Genomic DNA, 16,570 nt, shown 5'->3' with positions numbered 1-16,570 from the left:
CAGGTGTTTTGACTAATTTCTCTATACGGAACTGAATGTATGGATCATTAAGCTGATTTTCCTAAACCTTTCCTTTTTCCCCCTCACACTTCCAAGGCTTATAGAACGATGTGTTCGCTCTTTTACACCACAACAAACTACACTCTTAAAAGGGTCCAAATGAGGGTTTTCACAGCCAAGCCATAGAAGAACCTTTCAGTGAACAACTCTTAAGAGAACCATTTTCTTTTCTTTGTGTGAAGAACATTTTAATCATATAAAGAATCTTTTTCCAGTTCCTTTCCGTGCAATAGAATGGCTCCTTGGACGTTAAAGGATCTTCATAGAACCATAAACGGCAATAAAGAACTTTTCTTTTTTAACAGTGAATAGACCTCAGAGAAACAAGCGCGCAGCCATCTTCAGGATTTTGTGTCTGAACTTCTGTTTTTGCGTTAGCTCTGTACATTTCTATGGCATCGCTGAAGCAGACGTCATGACAAGTAGACTGGGTGGATTTTAAAATGAGCGGTTCATTCTTCATGCTGTGGAAATACAAACTGGAAGACACAACGAGCGCAGCGCTGGAAAGGGACAGCTGGGTTCTTGGCTATATATGTCCACCTTATTCCTGAAGATCCTACTGTGTTTTAAATTATGAGAGGCACTTCCGGTTTGAGGAACTTCCATTCAAAAAGGCTGAAACGAATCATTTCAAAAAGGTTGCCCTACAAATAAAGCTTATCCATCGGTTTGATTAAATGAGCTGTCATTTTCCTTGATGTTTTAATTTCAGACATCATGAGAATAACGTAACGCTCATATTTAAACGTGACATAAGAATATCTATGGCAAGAGCTCTTTTCAGTCGCTGCTTTCTATCCTCATGATTATTTTCTTTTGCCCCTTTGCATTAATTCCACTGTAATAGTATGAAAAAGGACAACATATACTGCACATTTGTGGTCTGTTCTCCTGATTTAATTTATGATACATCCCATTAATAATTCACTGGAATGCACAAAGAATCTCTCGTTTTTCTCCTCAAAGCCTCATGTATCTTTCCAGGTTTGTTTTCACAGGTAAATACAATTTATTATCTGCCAAAATGATGGAAATCACTTTGAAATAGTATCACACAATGCTGAAGTTAATTAACATTTTTGATTAAGGCAACGTATTATACAGATATAAATTACTACAGTGATATTTAAGCCGTGGAAAGAATCGCGCTTTTGTGGATATTCATGGTGTGTTGAAAGTTGGTGCTTTTACACTTTTAAATGTCCTTTTAATGTTTGATGGTTGAGGGTGAGTAGAATAATGTCATCTCAATGCAAGTATTATCGCATTCATAGAGCGAGCCTTTCACTGGCGGTTTACAGTTTAATGGAAATTACACCCATAATTCACGCAAAGCATCATGGGGCGTAGGAATCAGGTGGATACACTACTTAAGTTGCCAAACTAAAGGAATCATTTCTATTATCAGCACTGAACTTTAAATCAACTGAAAGCAAAAATCATAAAGTGATGAACCACTGAGTTTATTGAGCAGAAAGAATACAATTTAGATCATGCATGCATCAGCATATTAATGGGTTTTCAGACACTGCCGACATGTACTGAATTTGAATTTGTTTGCTATGTATAATCTTTCTATGTATAATCTTTGTATTGATATAATATATAATCTTTCTCTTGAATTTGTTTGCTATGTATAATCTGTTTTGCTTCTCATTCCATGAAACACAATCAAAACAAAAGCACTGAACGATGAGAAGACAGACCGTGTGAGACAGTCACCAAATGAAGAAAGAGAGAAGCGAAGGTCATCTGCGGCGTCAGTAAAGTCACGGTGGTTTGCGTTACTTCAGTTCAGTGCAAATGTTTCCATGTTCAAGAAGACGAATGTCATTTCTTAAGGAGGCTGTTAATCGCCTTCATCTCATCATTGCTCAGAGGGGCAAGGTTATATCCTCTCAACTCGGGCTTACCTGTGCAGGAAACACAGAATATTAGACGCTCCCACATCTACTAGTATTTCACGACAGTCACCGGACACCGACAGCAAATATAGAGCAGATATTACTACACACCGACCTAAAGATGAGGTTTTAAACATGCCAAAGTATGAATGAATCAGGACGGTAAGGCAACTCTACCTTGTATCTCATTGAGACGATTTACTTTTGCTTTTAGCCGTTTGCGCAGGTCAGTTATTTCCTTGTCCAGCTGTTCTTGGTCTGTTGAGAACAATATAACATAAATAACAGCAAGCGGCCAAGTAAACATGTATTATATGGCTGAAGAAGGCATGCTCACCTTTAAGGATCATGGATCTGGTGCGCTCTTGGGGGAATTTGATGAACATATTTCCAAAACACACCTTAACATTATCTAGATTAGATTGGATTACACGTTATCATCTTGTTCAGAGGCAAAGCATCAATTATCATCTAACCCAGAAGTGCAAATAGCAATAAACGGTTTAAAGGGTTAGTTCACCCAATAATGAAAGTTCTGTCATTAATTACTCACCCTCATGTCGTTCCACACCCGTAAGACCTTCATTCATCGACAGAACACAAATTAAGATATTTTTGATGAAATCCAACAGGCATATGCAGTCACATGACTGTTTTAACAATGTCTTTAGTTCCTTTCTGGACCTTGAAAGTGTTGATTATATTGCTGTCTATGGACAAGTCAAAAACCCATCAAAAATATCTTAATGTGTGTTCTGAAGATGAACGAAGGTCTTACGGGTGTGGAACGACATGAGCGAGAGTAATTAATGACAGAAAGTAATATTATTACACTGTAAGTAATATTATGGTGCAAACAGTATCAGGAAGATCCAGACATTCTAATGATTAGTGTCTGAAAAGATCATATTTGCCTTAAACTGAATCATCTTAGATATAAAACAGATTAAATGTGTTTAGGCATTAGGGTCATGATAACTTTCTCTTCTGGGTTTAAAACAAATGTCTGACACAATATAAATGAACATATATGAATAAATGACTATTTCTATTAAATTAATACTGTATATTCTTATGAAACTTCAGCAATTTTTAATGCTAGCTCCAAAAACACATTAATATATACACTTACACTGTATATAAATCATCATGTAATATCTTCCATAATAGATTTATTGCTTATCAAATACAGACACTAATTAATGTATAAACTACAGAAATACATGTAAACATATTTTATAAACATCTAAAACCCTAATTTTAGTTAATTTCTGAAATATGACATATAACGCGAATGCAACACAAAACACGTCCGCCTGTCGGACACTAATGAGATCACATTCTCCGACAGGAAACGCAAGTAATGAACCATATTCTGGACTTGCCGTGTGAGGAATGATGTCGTAAAGCGCTGAGAGCTTCTCGATTCCTGTTTCTCCGCAGATCCAGATCCACTATCTGTCAAGATTTAAGCGACAATTCATTTACCTATTTTAGCGACACTTCTTCTCCTTACAGTTTCCACCCACAACAACGTTTTATATAATTCAAACGAACCTGTTGTTTGTCAGAGAGGATGTCTTCTGCAGCAACCTCTACTTCAGTCAGATGCTCCAGGACCCGCTGCGCGCTCTCGTCCATGCTGGATTGTGCGCTGCAAAAATAGGCTCGACTGATCACGGAAACAAGTTCTGCTCTACTTCAGTTCCGCCTATTATTGCCATAGAAAGATATAGGGAAAATATTACTAGTATCTTCCCACATGAAAAAATACTATAGTAATTTATAGTAAATACTATAGTTTTTTGAACCATACTATAGTAAACTGGAGTATACTGTATATATTTAAGTATTTACAAATTTTTTTAAATGAATGCTACAGCATACAGTAGTATTAACTTTAGTGAACTGATAAACTGTAAACTGTAGTGTATATTGTAGTATAGTATACTCTATAGTTGTAGAAAACATAGTACAGTATTGGGTAAAGTAATTTGATTATATTACTATAGTTGTTATTACCACAGCAACTATAGTATGGTTCAAAAACACTATAGTATTTACTATAAATTACTAATTAGTATTTTTTTTAAGTGGGTTAGTATGCGGTTCTGAATTCAGAATGGTTTATGCGAGCTTTTGATAATTTCTGTAAACCCTAATCTTTGCTAGAAAAAAAGCATTTTATCATTTCCGCTTTCATTGACTATAAAAAAATATACAGTTAATTTGAAGTGTCAATCTCAAAAAAATACCACAAAAAAAAAAGTTCATTTTCCCCCATAAAAGCTGATGGTAAGTAGGCCTATTTATTAACATCTTGATATTATTATTTCTATTCATGATGGACAACTCGACTTTTGTTCTTTGCTTTATTTTATTTTTATTTCATACATTAACAAAAGGTTGTAATCAGTGACAATAAAAAATGAATCAAAAAATGAATCGAAAAATAAAACACTCTGATCAGACTGTATAATCACTACATTTTATATTATAATCCTATAATTTTCTTTCTTGTATAACAAACAAAATCTTTTACGTACATGAAACATTAAGAATGACCCTAGATAGGCCTAAGTGTAAATTAAAAAAAGGTAGTAAGTGTTAATTGACTCGTCTGAACACATTTCAGTGTAGTTCAACTGTTCATTTGTTACCCAACAGGACAGTTCACACAAAAATATCCTAATTAAACAATATTGAACGAGGTGTTCTGAATTTAAAACCACTGGACTGAAACACCGACCTTCAATATCAACATCACCAACTATTGCCAGTCGTCCCTAATTCAAAATATGAATCAGATTAAATGAACTTATAGGCATTTATTTTATTCAACAGGTTATTGTAGCAGTAGTGTCGATAAATTAATCTGTTCTCAAAACATCTGGGCTTATTCTGAATATGGCTATAACTTCTCCCATGTCAAGAGTGTAAAGAGCTTTACAAGCATATTTTATTCATAGTCATCATTGACCTTTTGAATCAGGCACAGAATAGGTTTATACGCAAGATGACTGCTTTAGCTCACTGGGACAGTCGAGTTGAAGTTTCTTCTACAGCACGTCATGTGTGACTGTAATCTCTGGTCATCGACTGCGAGTGACTAACCAACGTTAACTGTGAAACTGACTGTCACATACACTGCTGGAACTGAATCATCTGTGACATATTAGTATTGCTGAAAAAAAAAAACATTGTTTATTTTTATTTAAGTGCTGATAAAAGATGCCTAAGAGATATTAATGTAGATATATTGCTATTACAAACAATAACAGAACAGTTACTAAAAATAAGAATTTAAACAAATAAACATGCATAGAGTTTCACTACAACACAACTTAAACTTCATTTTTAAAATAATGCAGTCATAAACAGGCAAAATGGTTGTGCTGAACTGAAGAGGATTAAAGGCCCGTTCGCACCAAGAATGATAACTATAAAGTTAATGAACTACATCAGCATCCACACCAGCGCACGATAACACTGTTCATTATAAGAGCTGCGGTTTTGTCGTCTGTCTCTTTAAATGCTCGAGCTCTTCAAAGCAGGATGGATTCTGATTGGCTGTCAATGTTTTTATCGTTCATCAGCTGGAAAAAAATAATTCTGAAAGCGATTCCAATGATATCGTTCCTCTGGGTCCTTATGAACTCTGCTCTTCTTTTATATTTACAATGTTTTTTGTTAAATGATATCTTTGTTTTCATTATCATTCTTAGTGTGAACAGGCCTTTAAAACACTAAAAAAAGATTGGGTCTCCTTCACTAATATATGGTCATTCATATTTATACGCAGAAAAGAACTTGGCTGCGTTTAAATCCACTTTTTTTATGCTTTTCTCTCAGTAACTTCCCTCCGTCTCGTTCACTGGGATGTAGGCTGCATCGTTGCATGAGCGCCCACTACTGGCGGAACCCTTGAAATGTGTTCAAGTGGAACACCCTAAGCCCTTGATCAGATCTGCTGCACACTGCACATGTCAGTGCACAAACTTCTCATAACTTAGTTTGATATTCTTTTATCTAATGCAATGAAATTCATCCATTTTACAGTAAGTGTTTTCCAGGTCACTGTACTGAAGTTACTTTGAGACAAATTCAACGTGTTTCTGCTTCCGGGTCAGTCGACTAGTTGCAGAGTCTTTCGAACTTTGTAAACCGTCTGAACGTACAGCACGAGACAGTTCTGAGTCCTGCTGTGTTTTATCTGAGCTCTTCCCTTGTTCGCTGCGTCCTCGTGCCCTAAAGCCAGCCTCGCTCACGGCCACACAGGAACGACTCCTCTTTTTCACATCACCGATACTGGCTGCTGCAGCTGCAGTAGAAGATTGGTCAGGACTGTATGTGGAAGCAGCAGGATTGCGAATGTTCCCGACAGCCTGCATGCGCCTCCAGTGTCTGCTCTCGCTCAGAGGGTCGCTGAGTCTGTGCTCGCGGGATCGGAGTCTGGGTTCCAGCTGATGAGCCCTGCTCTCGCTGCTGCTCCGTTTAGGCAAACCGGAGGCCTGGCGCTTCTTCTCCGGGAGTGGACTCAACCGTGTGTGGTGATGGTAGGCGTAAGAGCGGCACGATCCGTTCAAGACGGCATACTGATTCTGGCAATGTGGACAGGCACAGCTGGAAAGCTGAAGGGCGGGAGCACTGGCCAAAGAGGACAGGAGCGTCAAAGGGAACGCGCGCTGACACTGGAGGATGCATTTAGGAGAGCTGAGGCTGAGATGAGAAGATGAATGAGGCAAATGGCGACCTTTAGGTACTGGGGCGTTGGATTTGCTGCTGTCTTCTTGGACACTTTGGATCTGATGCCATTCCATCTGCAATAGCCGGTCCAAGTATCTCTCGAGCTGACCGACGGGCTTGGGCCGAGGAGCGCTCTTGCCGTCGGTGTTCAAGTACACCGCTAACTGTTTGAGACTCCAAGAATTGAAAGGAGGCGGTAGGAAATCTGGATAGCTTCCTCTGAACTTGTCCTGCCCTCGACAAGCGGGTCTGGAGGGATGAAGGTCAGACGGGTCTATGACCTCGGCACGCAGGTTGAGGTCAGGCGGAGAAATTTGAGCGGGAAGCGCAGAATATCTTTCGGATTCAGAGAGGTCACTGGCGCTGTCCTCTTCTCCAGGTTTACTTCGTGGTGTACAGCCCTCGTCTTGGGTTCTGCGCTCTGAGGAGTCTCCTCTCTGCACCTTTACAGGCCTTACACTTGAACTTCTACCCCTGACACCACTCTCTTTTGCACCATTGCTGTCTTGTCTTTGTTGCCTCTCCTTTTGTCCATTTTTGGAAGTCACATGAGATTTGATCTTGCTGTTGTGTTGCCTTGAGAAACCAAAGGACAAGTCTTAGAAAATGATATAATATCTGGTCACACTGTTTTACAGTGTCCATGTATTGACATGAATAATGAGCATGTACTTGGTGTGCCATTATTTTTTTGGATTTCTATGTAAATTATTCATAGTTCTTGTTTGTTTGTTTGTTTGTTTATTACGTTTTTACACCATGTTAGCATCATGGCTATTTATAGTTCCAGTCTTATTATAATATTTAATTATAGTAACATGTAGACTGTAAAATACAACATTACCATTTAATGTCTCAGTTGATCTTTGTGCCATATCTAACCTGTTTGTGGTGTTCGCCATGATCAACATTTTGTCAGGTCTTGTCCTTCTTAACCTTTGCTGAGAGTCCTGCAGACACAAGGAAAAAAGCACTTATACTTCCTATGATATGTTTAATATCTACTGGTATCATCTATTAAAGTGCCCCTCTTATGCTGTTTTAAAGGTTTGTAATGTTGTTTCTCGTCTCCTACAACAGGTTCACATTCATCCAGGATCAAAAACACTTTAATTCTCTCATAATCCATCATCCACTGCAGCATCAGCTCTTTTCTCTCAGTGTCTGAAACGCTTCCATCAAGGATTCAGTCTCTCTAAACCCCGCCTTTCTGAGCAAAGACGGCAAAAGAGACGCTGTTCAGCCAATGAAGACCATAGACGGCCATTATTCAAATTAGTTATAAACCTACGAGCAGGAAGTGAGACTGAGAGTCCGTCCACATGGAGATTTAGCTGTATATGCAAAAGAAATTGTATCGTTTCATCCAGACGCCGCTTTGGAAGTCTGAAACTGCTATTTTTTGAAACCGTGTCCCAGAGTGGATAAATCTGAAAACGACACCCTTGTGTTTTCGTGTGTACAGCCAATATATTTTGTGAAACGATGATGTCATTACCCCACGTCTCGACCCTTTACATCACGTAATAACAACATCAACAGCAGCGGACTGCATGCTTGTGTTCGTGCCGCAGAAGCTACCGAGCCTCGTAGCTTTACTAAAGTTTGTGTACAGCGCACAAGGGTTATGCACATGCTCCTAGTCTTCTTCTCTATTTTTACTGGATCTCTGTGGCAGAATTACAGCACCACATACTGATCTGGCATGTATACTACATCTTTTTGAGTCTGTTTCAGTGGTTTCGTGTGTATGCAGATATTTCTTGAGACTAGGGGGAAAAAAGATTGGATAGGGAAAGCTCTGGCCTGAATTACTGATGACTCGTTTCAGCAGTTCAGAATGACTTCTTTCCTTAGGAAAACATTAGCCACATTTCTAACTGTCGGGCTGGACGGGACCAAAAGCCTGGGACCTCGAGCACCAAGGCCAAAATCAAGCTGAGAAACTCATGGACAGCAACAGGATTATGAGTTATACCAGTTAACTGGAGTATATATCATTTATGACCAGTGTTAGGCAGTAACACTTTACTGTAACGCAGTTACTTTTGACAGTAACTAATACTGTAATGCATTACTTTTTAAATAAATTAACTCCGTTGCCATATGGTGCGTTGTCCGTTACTTTTTTAATTAATTAATTTTGTCTGAAGTGTAGCCTGCAGCCTAACCTGTTTACAGCAGCGACGCATTGTAGGATTGGTGGATGCCACACGGTAAACCGTTTATTCAAGTATGTGCGGCAGTCATGGCGAGTCGAGGCGAGAACAAGACGAGTTTCTCAAAGTGGAAATATGCTCATTATTTCACTTTAGTTGAGCATAAAGACAAAAACCTTTTAGTCAAATGTAAGCTGTGTCTTTCTGGATCGAAGGTCTATTTCGATAAACAGCAACTCCAATCTTCGAAGCAGAAATGTTATTCATTTAAGCCAATAGGTGACTAATCACATATTAATTTAATTTCTTAAATACTGGAGAGAATAAACCATATTAATGATCGTAATATAGGCTATAGCGCACGCATAAAAGCTCGCCATAAAGAACCAGCAAAATTAATGATTATGATTGTGACCAAAACAGCAAGGAGACATCTTAATTGTTTATTAATAAAGTAATGTTTTCTGAATGAGTGTCGGCTGCAAAGATGAAGTTGACATTACTGACTCTCATCATCTCCGCATACTGGATGCGCTTAGAGAGAAATGCACATTTCATTCGGATTAGGCTACGTAATCAGAGTAGCCTATTTCTTTTCGTTTTTAGATATTTTAAGCTTTCTATAGATATATTTCTCATGTCTGTGAGGCAAGCAGCCGCTGAGTTTTGGTTCATTTAGTCTATAAGTCGCGCTCCAGTTTCCTGGTAATTAGTTACTTTTATAATGATGTAACTCCGTTACTAACTCCGTTACCATTTGTGAGAAGTAACTAGTAACTATAACTAATTACTTTTTTAAAGTAACGTGGAAGCATTGCAGAAGTCCGGTATCAACAAAGGCACAGGGAAGGATGAATGAAACACGGACCCAAATAAATAGCCGATTATAATCATATATGATTTGTCTGAGTTCTTCAAGCGGCTAACTCCATTTATCTGGACTATCTGATCTTTGAAACTTTGCAGACCTTTTACATTCACAAAACCTATATTACACACTGCATAAAAGGGGTGTGATGAATTTAATTGCATCAGATCGCATTAAACAGAATTATAATTTGTTCTATCTTTGATTTTTTATAAAGTTTACACACAAACTATTGCTGTTCAGTACTCACAGGTTCAGATGACAGGCTGATGCCACTGTCCGGTGGTGGATGTAAAGGCACCTTTGTGGTTTTCTTGCTTTCAATGAAAAAGTGAGGTTGGTCAGGATCCGTTCAGAAGTTAATGGATGATGGCTGAAGTACAGCCCGTTCAAAAGCACCAAGAATTTGCTTAACATTTTAAAAATGCTTATCCAAGCTACTTCATCATAAATGGATGAGCTGGCAGGTGAATAAAACATGATCTGAATTTAATTACTGATATTTATTCTTACCTTGCTGCACGTCCCAAAGCTTTAGTTTTTGTTCTATCAGAAGAAAGAAGCTTCTTCTGACTGTTATGCACAGTGCTCTCCTGCAAGACTGTTCCCATCACTGGCATCTCTCAAAGATCTCCTAAACGGATGAATTCTCCTATTACAGCCGCGGAGACTTTTGATTTGCGGGTTTATCCATTTCCTCGTCCATGTGAGGTTTACTCCCACGATTTATCGACAGTCCCTTTAATCCCCTGTGCATCTGTACCGTTCTGTCTAAATAATTCAGCGAAGACCGGATCAGCCTGTCTGTAACGAGATGCATCGGTCAAATCAGGCGTTCGGCTCGGTTCTGTCTCGGTTCTGTCTCACACTGTAGACTAATCAATACGGGGTTAATTGTCTGAAGCCTGTAAATGAGGATGTTTACGCAGGCGTGTATTCCAGCTGTTAGAGAGGACGCTGAAGCGCGCATTGTTGTGTGGGAAATGTAGTTACTGTATGCGCGCTGTAAGCGAGCGACGCGACAAAAATACAACGCGACGCGCGCTCTTTAAGACACCTTGTGCTGATTATGAGAGCGTTCTCGTTCATTGAGAACTGCTCTCGTGAATGTAAACTGAGATCTCTCTGAAATGTTAGCGCTATGCATTGTTTATAGACATGCAGGACGTGAGAATGTCTTATATCATGTACGGTGGTCTAATAATAATCACTGCTGTGGTTTCGCCTACACCTCCCTATGGGATCAGCAGTTAAATGTCAGGCTCTTGATCTCTGCGTATATTATTACAGCCACTCTGAGTGAAGAGGTCTTCTCCACTGTGAAGTTAGTATGTTGTGTGTTTATTAGTTTTAACTGGACACTCCGAGCGCGTTCTTCTTTATTATTTTCCTCAGGTAAGAATCTGTTGCCAGATCTGGAGGAGAAACATTGATCAGCCTGATGATTGCATCGCTTGTGTTTTTAGGCTTTAGTATCAGGTTTAAGGGATAGTTCACCCAAAAATGAAAATTCTGCTCACCCTCATGTCGATCCAAAGCTGTATGAGTTTCTCTGTTCTGCTGAACACGAGAGAAGATATTTTAAGGAATGTTGTTAATCAAACAGTTGATGGACTTCCATAGTAGAAAAAAAACAGTTCTATTGAACTATGGCGGATAGGAACAACATGAGGGTGAGTAAATGATGACAGAATTTTCATTTTTTTGGGTGAACTGTCCCTTTAACATTTCCTAATGAAGAAATTAACTAGTGTCTCCAAAGAGTATTTGGACACTTTATCGCAAAGGTTTTTTTTTTTTTTTTGTTTGTTTTTTTATGTCTGAATGTCTTTACATTAATATAGCAATGTTTGTCACTGACAATTGACATTATAAAACAGAATTCTGTATTTGTACACTTTATGGTTGTCAAATATTAGTGGTCCATAGTTTGAAGAAATGCCAAAAAATCTTTTAGTTCTGGCAAAAGTACAGAAAGATGCTACTTGGCAAATACAACAACACTCATATATTTTCAAGCCTACGTGAAACTACATAACTTGTGTATTAACAAACTTTGTGTATCTTCTGACATATTCTCCTTTTGCTCACAGTAAAGCAGTAAGAATGGACTCCCGTCGGCACGGCTCTGGACCTGTCATGCAGTTCACAAGCGGTGTTAGTGAAGTATCAAGACCTGTCCAGACCTTTCATCTTCGGGACATCTACAACCCCAAACCACTTCCACAAAGGACCCCGGTGGCAATACGGCCACCCAGCCCGAAACCAGGTCCTCCTCAGGAGCCCGTCGTCCGGCGTAGGCCGTCCTGTGAGCCGGAGCCAAAGCCCATCATGAGGAGACGGGCGAAATCTCTCTCCTCGTCCTCAGACGAGCATTCCTGCAGGAACGTGCAGGTCCGCTTCGTAGATTCCTTAGGTTTGGAACTGGAAAATGTGAAGTTCTTCAAGGCCGGTGAGGACCCGCTGGTGCCGGTCCACGTCATCACCAGACTGCTGGCAAGTTCTGAGCTGGCCTCCAGGAAGAAGCTGGAGCTCTCCCTACCCTACTTCCAGCCGTCCTTCCCTGACAATATGGGTGCCGAGGCTGGATTCCTCAAGCGCTTGTGCCGGCAGAGAGTTTGCCTGGAGCAGGTGTTTTGCTCTGAGCTGGGAATTATAGGAACCGTGCAAGTGCTGAACGTGGCCTATGAGAAAGAGGTTACGGTGCGCTACTCGTTCACAGACTGGAAGAGCAGCGCGGAGAGTAAAGCGAGCTGGACCTGCACCGTCCGCAGACACGGGCCTGATCCAGAGTCGGACGTGTTTCGCTTTCACCTGCCTGTCCCACCTTTCATCATGCAACCAGGTGCCATGCTACAGTTTGCCATCTGCTTCCGGGTCAGAGGATTTGAGTACTGGGACAATAACGGTGGATGTGATTATAAACTGACCTGCCAGACGTACAAACTGACCGTCCCCAGAGAGTGTGAAGACAGCCTGCTGCATTTCATCTGACTCTCCTCTCGCTCACTGCGATATAGACACACACACACACACACACACACACACACACACACACACACACACACACACACACACACACAATTCAAGGTTCATCTGATAGAGCCACACTTTTGCACAAGCGTTTTAAAAAGGAAGTTATCATTACAATGGCTCTAATTTCAGGACTGACTTCCACCCAGGAACAATTCGCTTGCAGTACCTGATCGGTTCAGTATTATTATTGCAGGAGGAGACTTTTGTCTTTAATTGTCTGTTCAAAAATGGAACAAACGTCATGCACATTATTTCAGTTCTGAGATATACTGCACCTTATAGTGCTGCTGAAATCACTGAAGGCTTAGTTCACTTTCACATGAAAATTAGCCCAAGCATTAGATGGCTTGACGGTGAGTAAAGCTTGGGCTGATTTTCATTTGAAAGTGAACCCTTTAACATCTTCTGGAGAAGTCTTGTTGTGTGTGAGATTCTTTCTCTAAATATGTGATTGATTGTCTTGCATCAGTTTAACACGCTAAACATTTGTTTGGATTATTTTGTAACACTTTACAATCAGTTTTCATTTGTTAACATTAGTTAGTGAACATGAACTAACAGCGAGCAGTACAGCATATATTAATCTTAGTTAACATTAATTTCAACATTTACTAATACATTTTTAAAATCAAAAGTATCTGTTTGCAATAAAAATTTTATTAATTGTTAGTTCATGTTAGTTAATACATTCATGTTAAAAAAAAATTAGACCTTATTGTAAAGTGTTACCAATTATTCTGTGAGGTTTTTCCTCTTGTGTCTAGTTAACATCTTTTCCTGCTGTGATATGTGGAATTAGACATTAATGCACAAGGTGACTTAGCAACTTATTGTATTATACACTTATTCGATTCTGATGTATCGCATGTTACTCATTTCACCCCAGCAAAACAGAGTTATTTATGCTCTTAAATCGATTAAATTTGGCATATTTAGAGGATAAATTTGAGTGATCATTGTTATTCCCTTGCTTCGCCTCTCTTGTTGACAGAGATTTCTCCAGGCAGTCGATGTGCTTCTGACTGTACGGCTGTAAGAACACATGATAGAAATGTGAGGTCAGTTCTAAAAATATCCATCGTCTTTAAACCAGTAACAAAACTACTATAAACACACCTTCACCTTTGACACACAGCCTGACAGTTGAGTGTATATCTGAAATTCCCTGTTTGATGAAGATTATTAAACAAAAGTACTCAGATCATTACCACTATATCGAGAGCTATTTTCCTGCTTTATGATTAAATGTTTGTAATTTTTTTTTTATTTGTTATTCTTTATTTTTTATTTTCTTTCTTTTTGTAATTGAGTAACAATAATTGTGAACGGGGTTGTTGATATCCAAAGAGAACCTCTCTGATGTTCAGCAGTACAGTGAGCGAACACTAGATGGAGCTGATGTAAGCCCAATTCTTCCACATAAGATTGGGAAAAAGGGACAATGAAGACACGCTGATGTCCACAATTTTAAATATTCTCTGTAAAAATGAACAATTTGGACAAGGTTTTATATATTGTAAGGTTTTTTTTTTAGTTTAGCTTAATTTATTTTTTTATCTGAATTTTAGTGTTGGACAATGTGCAATATTACATATTCATAGGCACTACTAATTATGTGTAACTGTATCTGTAGGACTTATGTCTGCTGATGTGTGTGAAATAAACTAAATCGACCCTTTTCACATTTCCAGAGTTCTCAGAAGCAGAACTCATCATAGTTGGGTAAACTTTTATAGCGGTGAATGGAGATGACAGCAAATATAATTTTTGTATTTGCATTTGCTGTAATAGCAAAAGAAAAAATCTGCAACAGTGTTTCCACAACTTTCCGAGATGGGAAAAATATAGAGAGATTGATCACGTGGGTCAGAAGGGAGAAAGATTTCTGTCACTTCCTCAGCTGTTGTAGGAACACCCGCACAGAAGCGTTCGTTCGGGGGTTTTGTCATTTATACCCTACTTGAGAATCTCTGCAGTTTGTTTGTTTTCTGATATTTTCCTCAAGATAAAAAGGAGTCTGCGTACAAAGACACTTGATGACAGGATCAGCTGCTTGTGTTTCAGAGAAATATTAACCCTGTGCTTCAGTGGATCAGGCGTCCATTTCTTCCACTGAAGGAGGCTGACCCAGTTTAGGAGCTCATCTCTCATGCATGGGCTTTAAATGCCTTCATTAATATTAATCATTAGGAGTGTCACGTAAATAACTAGATTGTAAGTGCAATGGCCATATAAAAGATGAGATTAGGTGTAGATCTCATTATCTTTAAATTGGATTTACTGTCTTGTTTAGGGAAACGGATGATACCAGTGAAATGGTGTATGTCTGAGAACGTAAACCCATATTTATATTTGCAGAATATGTGGCTTTATCATTTACTCATAGACAGACATCCAGAAGAGGAAGTGACAGGCACTCATCATTACAGCTCTTTGTGTTATATCACACGTGTCAGTCAGTAATAATCAACGTGCTGAAGGTAAACTGTTCTGAGAGCAGACCTGTGGAGCGAACACACATCTGATGCTCATCAGGTACCAGTGATCTGATCCGACACACTTCTGTCATTCACACACTGTGTTGTGCAGATTTTATAACACACAATCTCTGCCAGTGTTATAGTTTAGTATCATTGATATATTTTTTATTTTACTTTTTTACTTTTTATTAATATTTTGAATTACTTTGTATTTTTTCTGTTTTCATTCTAAAGGTACTCTATGTAACATTTTTGTTCAAAATTAACAAAATTTAAATAAAGAGTCAATACATCATCAGTCCTTCTTGTAACATGTGGTACGGCTATTATAAAGGCCTGGGTGTATGTTTTATATGCCTTACAAAGTATACTTCATTTGACTCGGTACACAGGCATCGATGCTTGCGCAGTTTTGCGCAATCTCTCTCCACGAGTTACAGCTCATGTAAATGTATTTGTATTCTTTCATACTACAGTTGTACAAATGAACACTCTTTCTATCCTCTTCACACAATCGTCGCTGTAGCTTGCACGCGTTCCGAATTGAAAAAAGTTAGTGAACTTTCAATCTTAGTTGAATCTTTAGTAATTTAATATTTTTTGTCATTTTAATTTTTATTATTATTTTTAAATAGGTCTATATAGTTTTTATTATTTTTTATTTCTGTTTTAGTTTAGTACATCAAGATAAATGAAACGTTGAAGATAAATGAAATGTTGCCTTGTTTTAAATAAATATGTTACGTTTTTATATGGCTTATTTCAGTTAATGTTTACTTTCTTCAAGTATCTTTCTTCAAGTTTCTGTTGTTTATCTCACATGATTTAAAACTGTACATTATACAAAAGTGTTAATGTGACACAAGCATGAATTTCAAGTCTAGATATGAACTAGAGGGATTGAGTCATTTGGGAGTGGTCTGTCTGAAGGTCCTGAAATTGCCACTGACTGAAATTACACATTTCACATCGCAGTGCACAAAATGTTCCTATTATCTTCCAGATAATAATCTGTGGTGAGAAACACGCCTGTCTCTGTTTTAGAGAATTTACAACATTAGCCAATCAGAAACACTCTCTGTCAGCAGACAGACGGTCTGTGTAATTTATTAAAGTGTTGAATGCAGCGCTTACTGACAACTACTGTCTCACCAGAGGAAGATCTTTATTCTCACAGGTTGGAAACAGGTTGTCTCAGCTCTATGAAAATTCCTTAGGAGAATAAGATTAGACATAAATGAGACAATTGTTGTTGACTTATAGTAATAATGTATGGACAGATCAGGGGTGAGTTTCCCAAAAGCAGCACAAGCC

General features: G+C 38.6%; 3 protein-coding genes across 5 annotated transcripts; 1 reads left to right on the top strand and 2 right to left on the bottom strand.

The window, feature by feature from the left end:
- Nucleotides 1-1,492: 1,492 nt before the first annotated feature.
- Nucleotides 1,493-3,650, bottom strand: pdrg1 (p53 and DNA-damage regulated 1). Its single transcript, XM_067387598.1, has 5 exons — nucleotides 3,525-3,650; nucleotides 3,353-3,425; nucleotides 2,305-2,379; nucleotides 2,145-2,225; nucleotides 1,493-1,976 (listed from the first exon to the last, which is right to left on the bottom strand). Exons 1-5 carry the CDS (start codon nucleotides 3,606-3,608, stop codon nucleotides 1,894-1,896), a joined length of 396 nt encoding a protein of 131 aa, XP_067243699.1. The 5' UTR covers nucleotides 3,609-3,650; the 3' UTR covers nucleotides 1,493-1,893.
- Nucleotides 3,651-5,460: 1,810 nt separating this feature from the next.
- On the bottom strand, nucleotides 5,461-10,322 carry fam217bb (family with sequence similarity 217 member Bb). The gene is made up of 4 exons (XM_067387597.1): nucleotides 10,254-10,322; nucleotides 9,991-10,053; nucleotides 7,596-7,663; nucleotides 5,461-7,289 (listed from the first exon to the last, which is right to left on the bottom strand). Exons 3-4 carry the CDS (start codon nucleotides 7,622-7,624, stop codon nucleotides 6,056-6,058), a joined length of 1,263 nt encoding a protein of 420 aa, XP_067243698.1. The 5' UTR covers nucleotides 7,625-7,663; nucleotides 9,991-10,053; nucleotides 10,254-10,322; the 3' UTR covers nucleotides 5,461-6,055.
- Nucleotides 10,323-10,592: 270 nt separating this feature from the next.
- ppp1r3db (protein phosphatase 1, regulatory subunit 3Db) lies at nucleotides 10,593-12,823 on the top strand. 3 transcript variants are annotated; one of them, XM_067387594.1, is made up of 2 exons: nucleotides 10,593-11,064; nucleotides 11,834-12,823. In XM_067387594.1, exons 1-2 carry the CDS (start codon nucleotides 10,871-10,873, stop codon nucleotides 12,732-12,734), a joined length of 1,095 nt encoding a protein of 364 aa, XP_067243695.1. In that variant the 5' UTR covers nucleotides 10,593-10,870; the 3' UTR covers nucleotides 12,735-12,823. The 3 variants fall into 3 exon arrangements, with proteins under 3 accessions (XP_067243695.1, XP_067243696.1, XP_067243697.1); XM_067387595.1 differs by having other exon boundaries at nucleotides 11,005-11,135; XM_067387596.1 differs by lacking the exon at nucleotides 10,593-11,064 and adding an exon at nucleotides 11,155-11,413.
- The last annotated feature ends 3,747 nt before the right edge of the window (nucleotides 12,824-16,570 follow it).

Source organism: Chanodichthys erythropterus, chromosome 6, assembly GCF_024489055.1.
Source record: "Chanodichthys erythropterus isolate Z2021 chromosome 6, ASM2448905v1, whole genome shotgun sequence".
NCBI lineage: Eukaryota > Metazoa > Chordata > Actinopteri > Cypriniformes > Xenocyprididae > Chanodichthys > Chanodichthys erythropterus.
The sequence above is the reverse complement of the archived record's forward strand: the minus strand, read 5'-3'. Positions and strand labels throughout refer to the sequence as shown.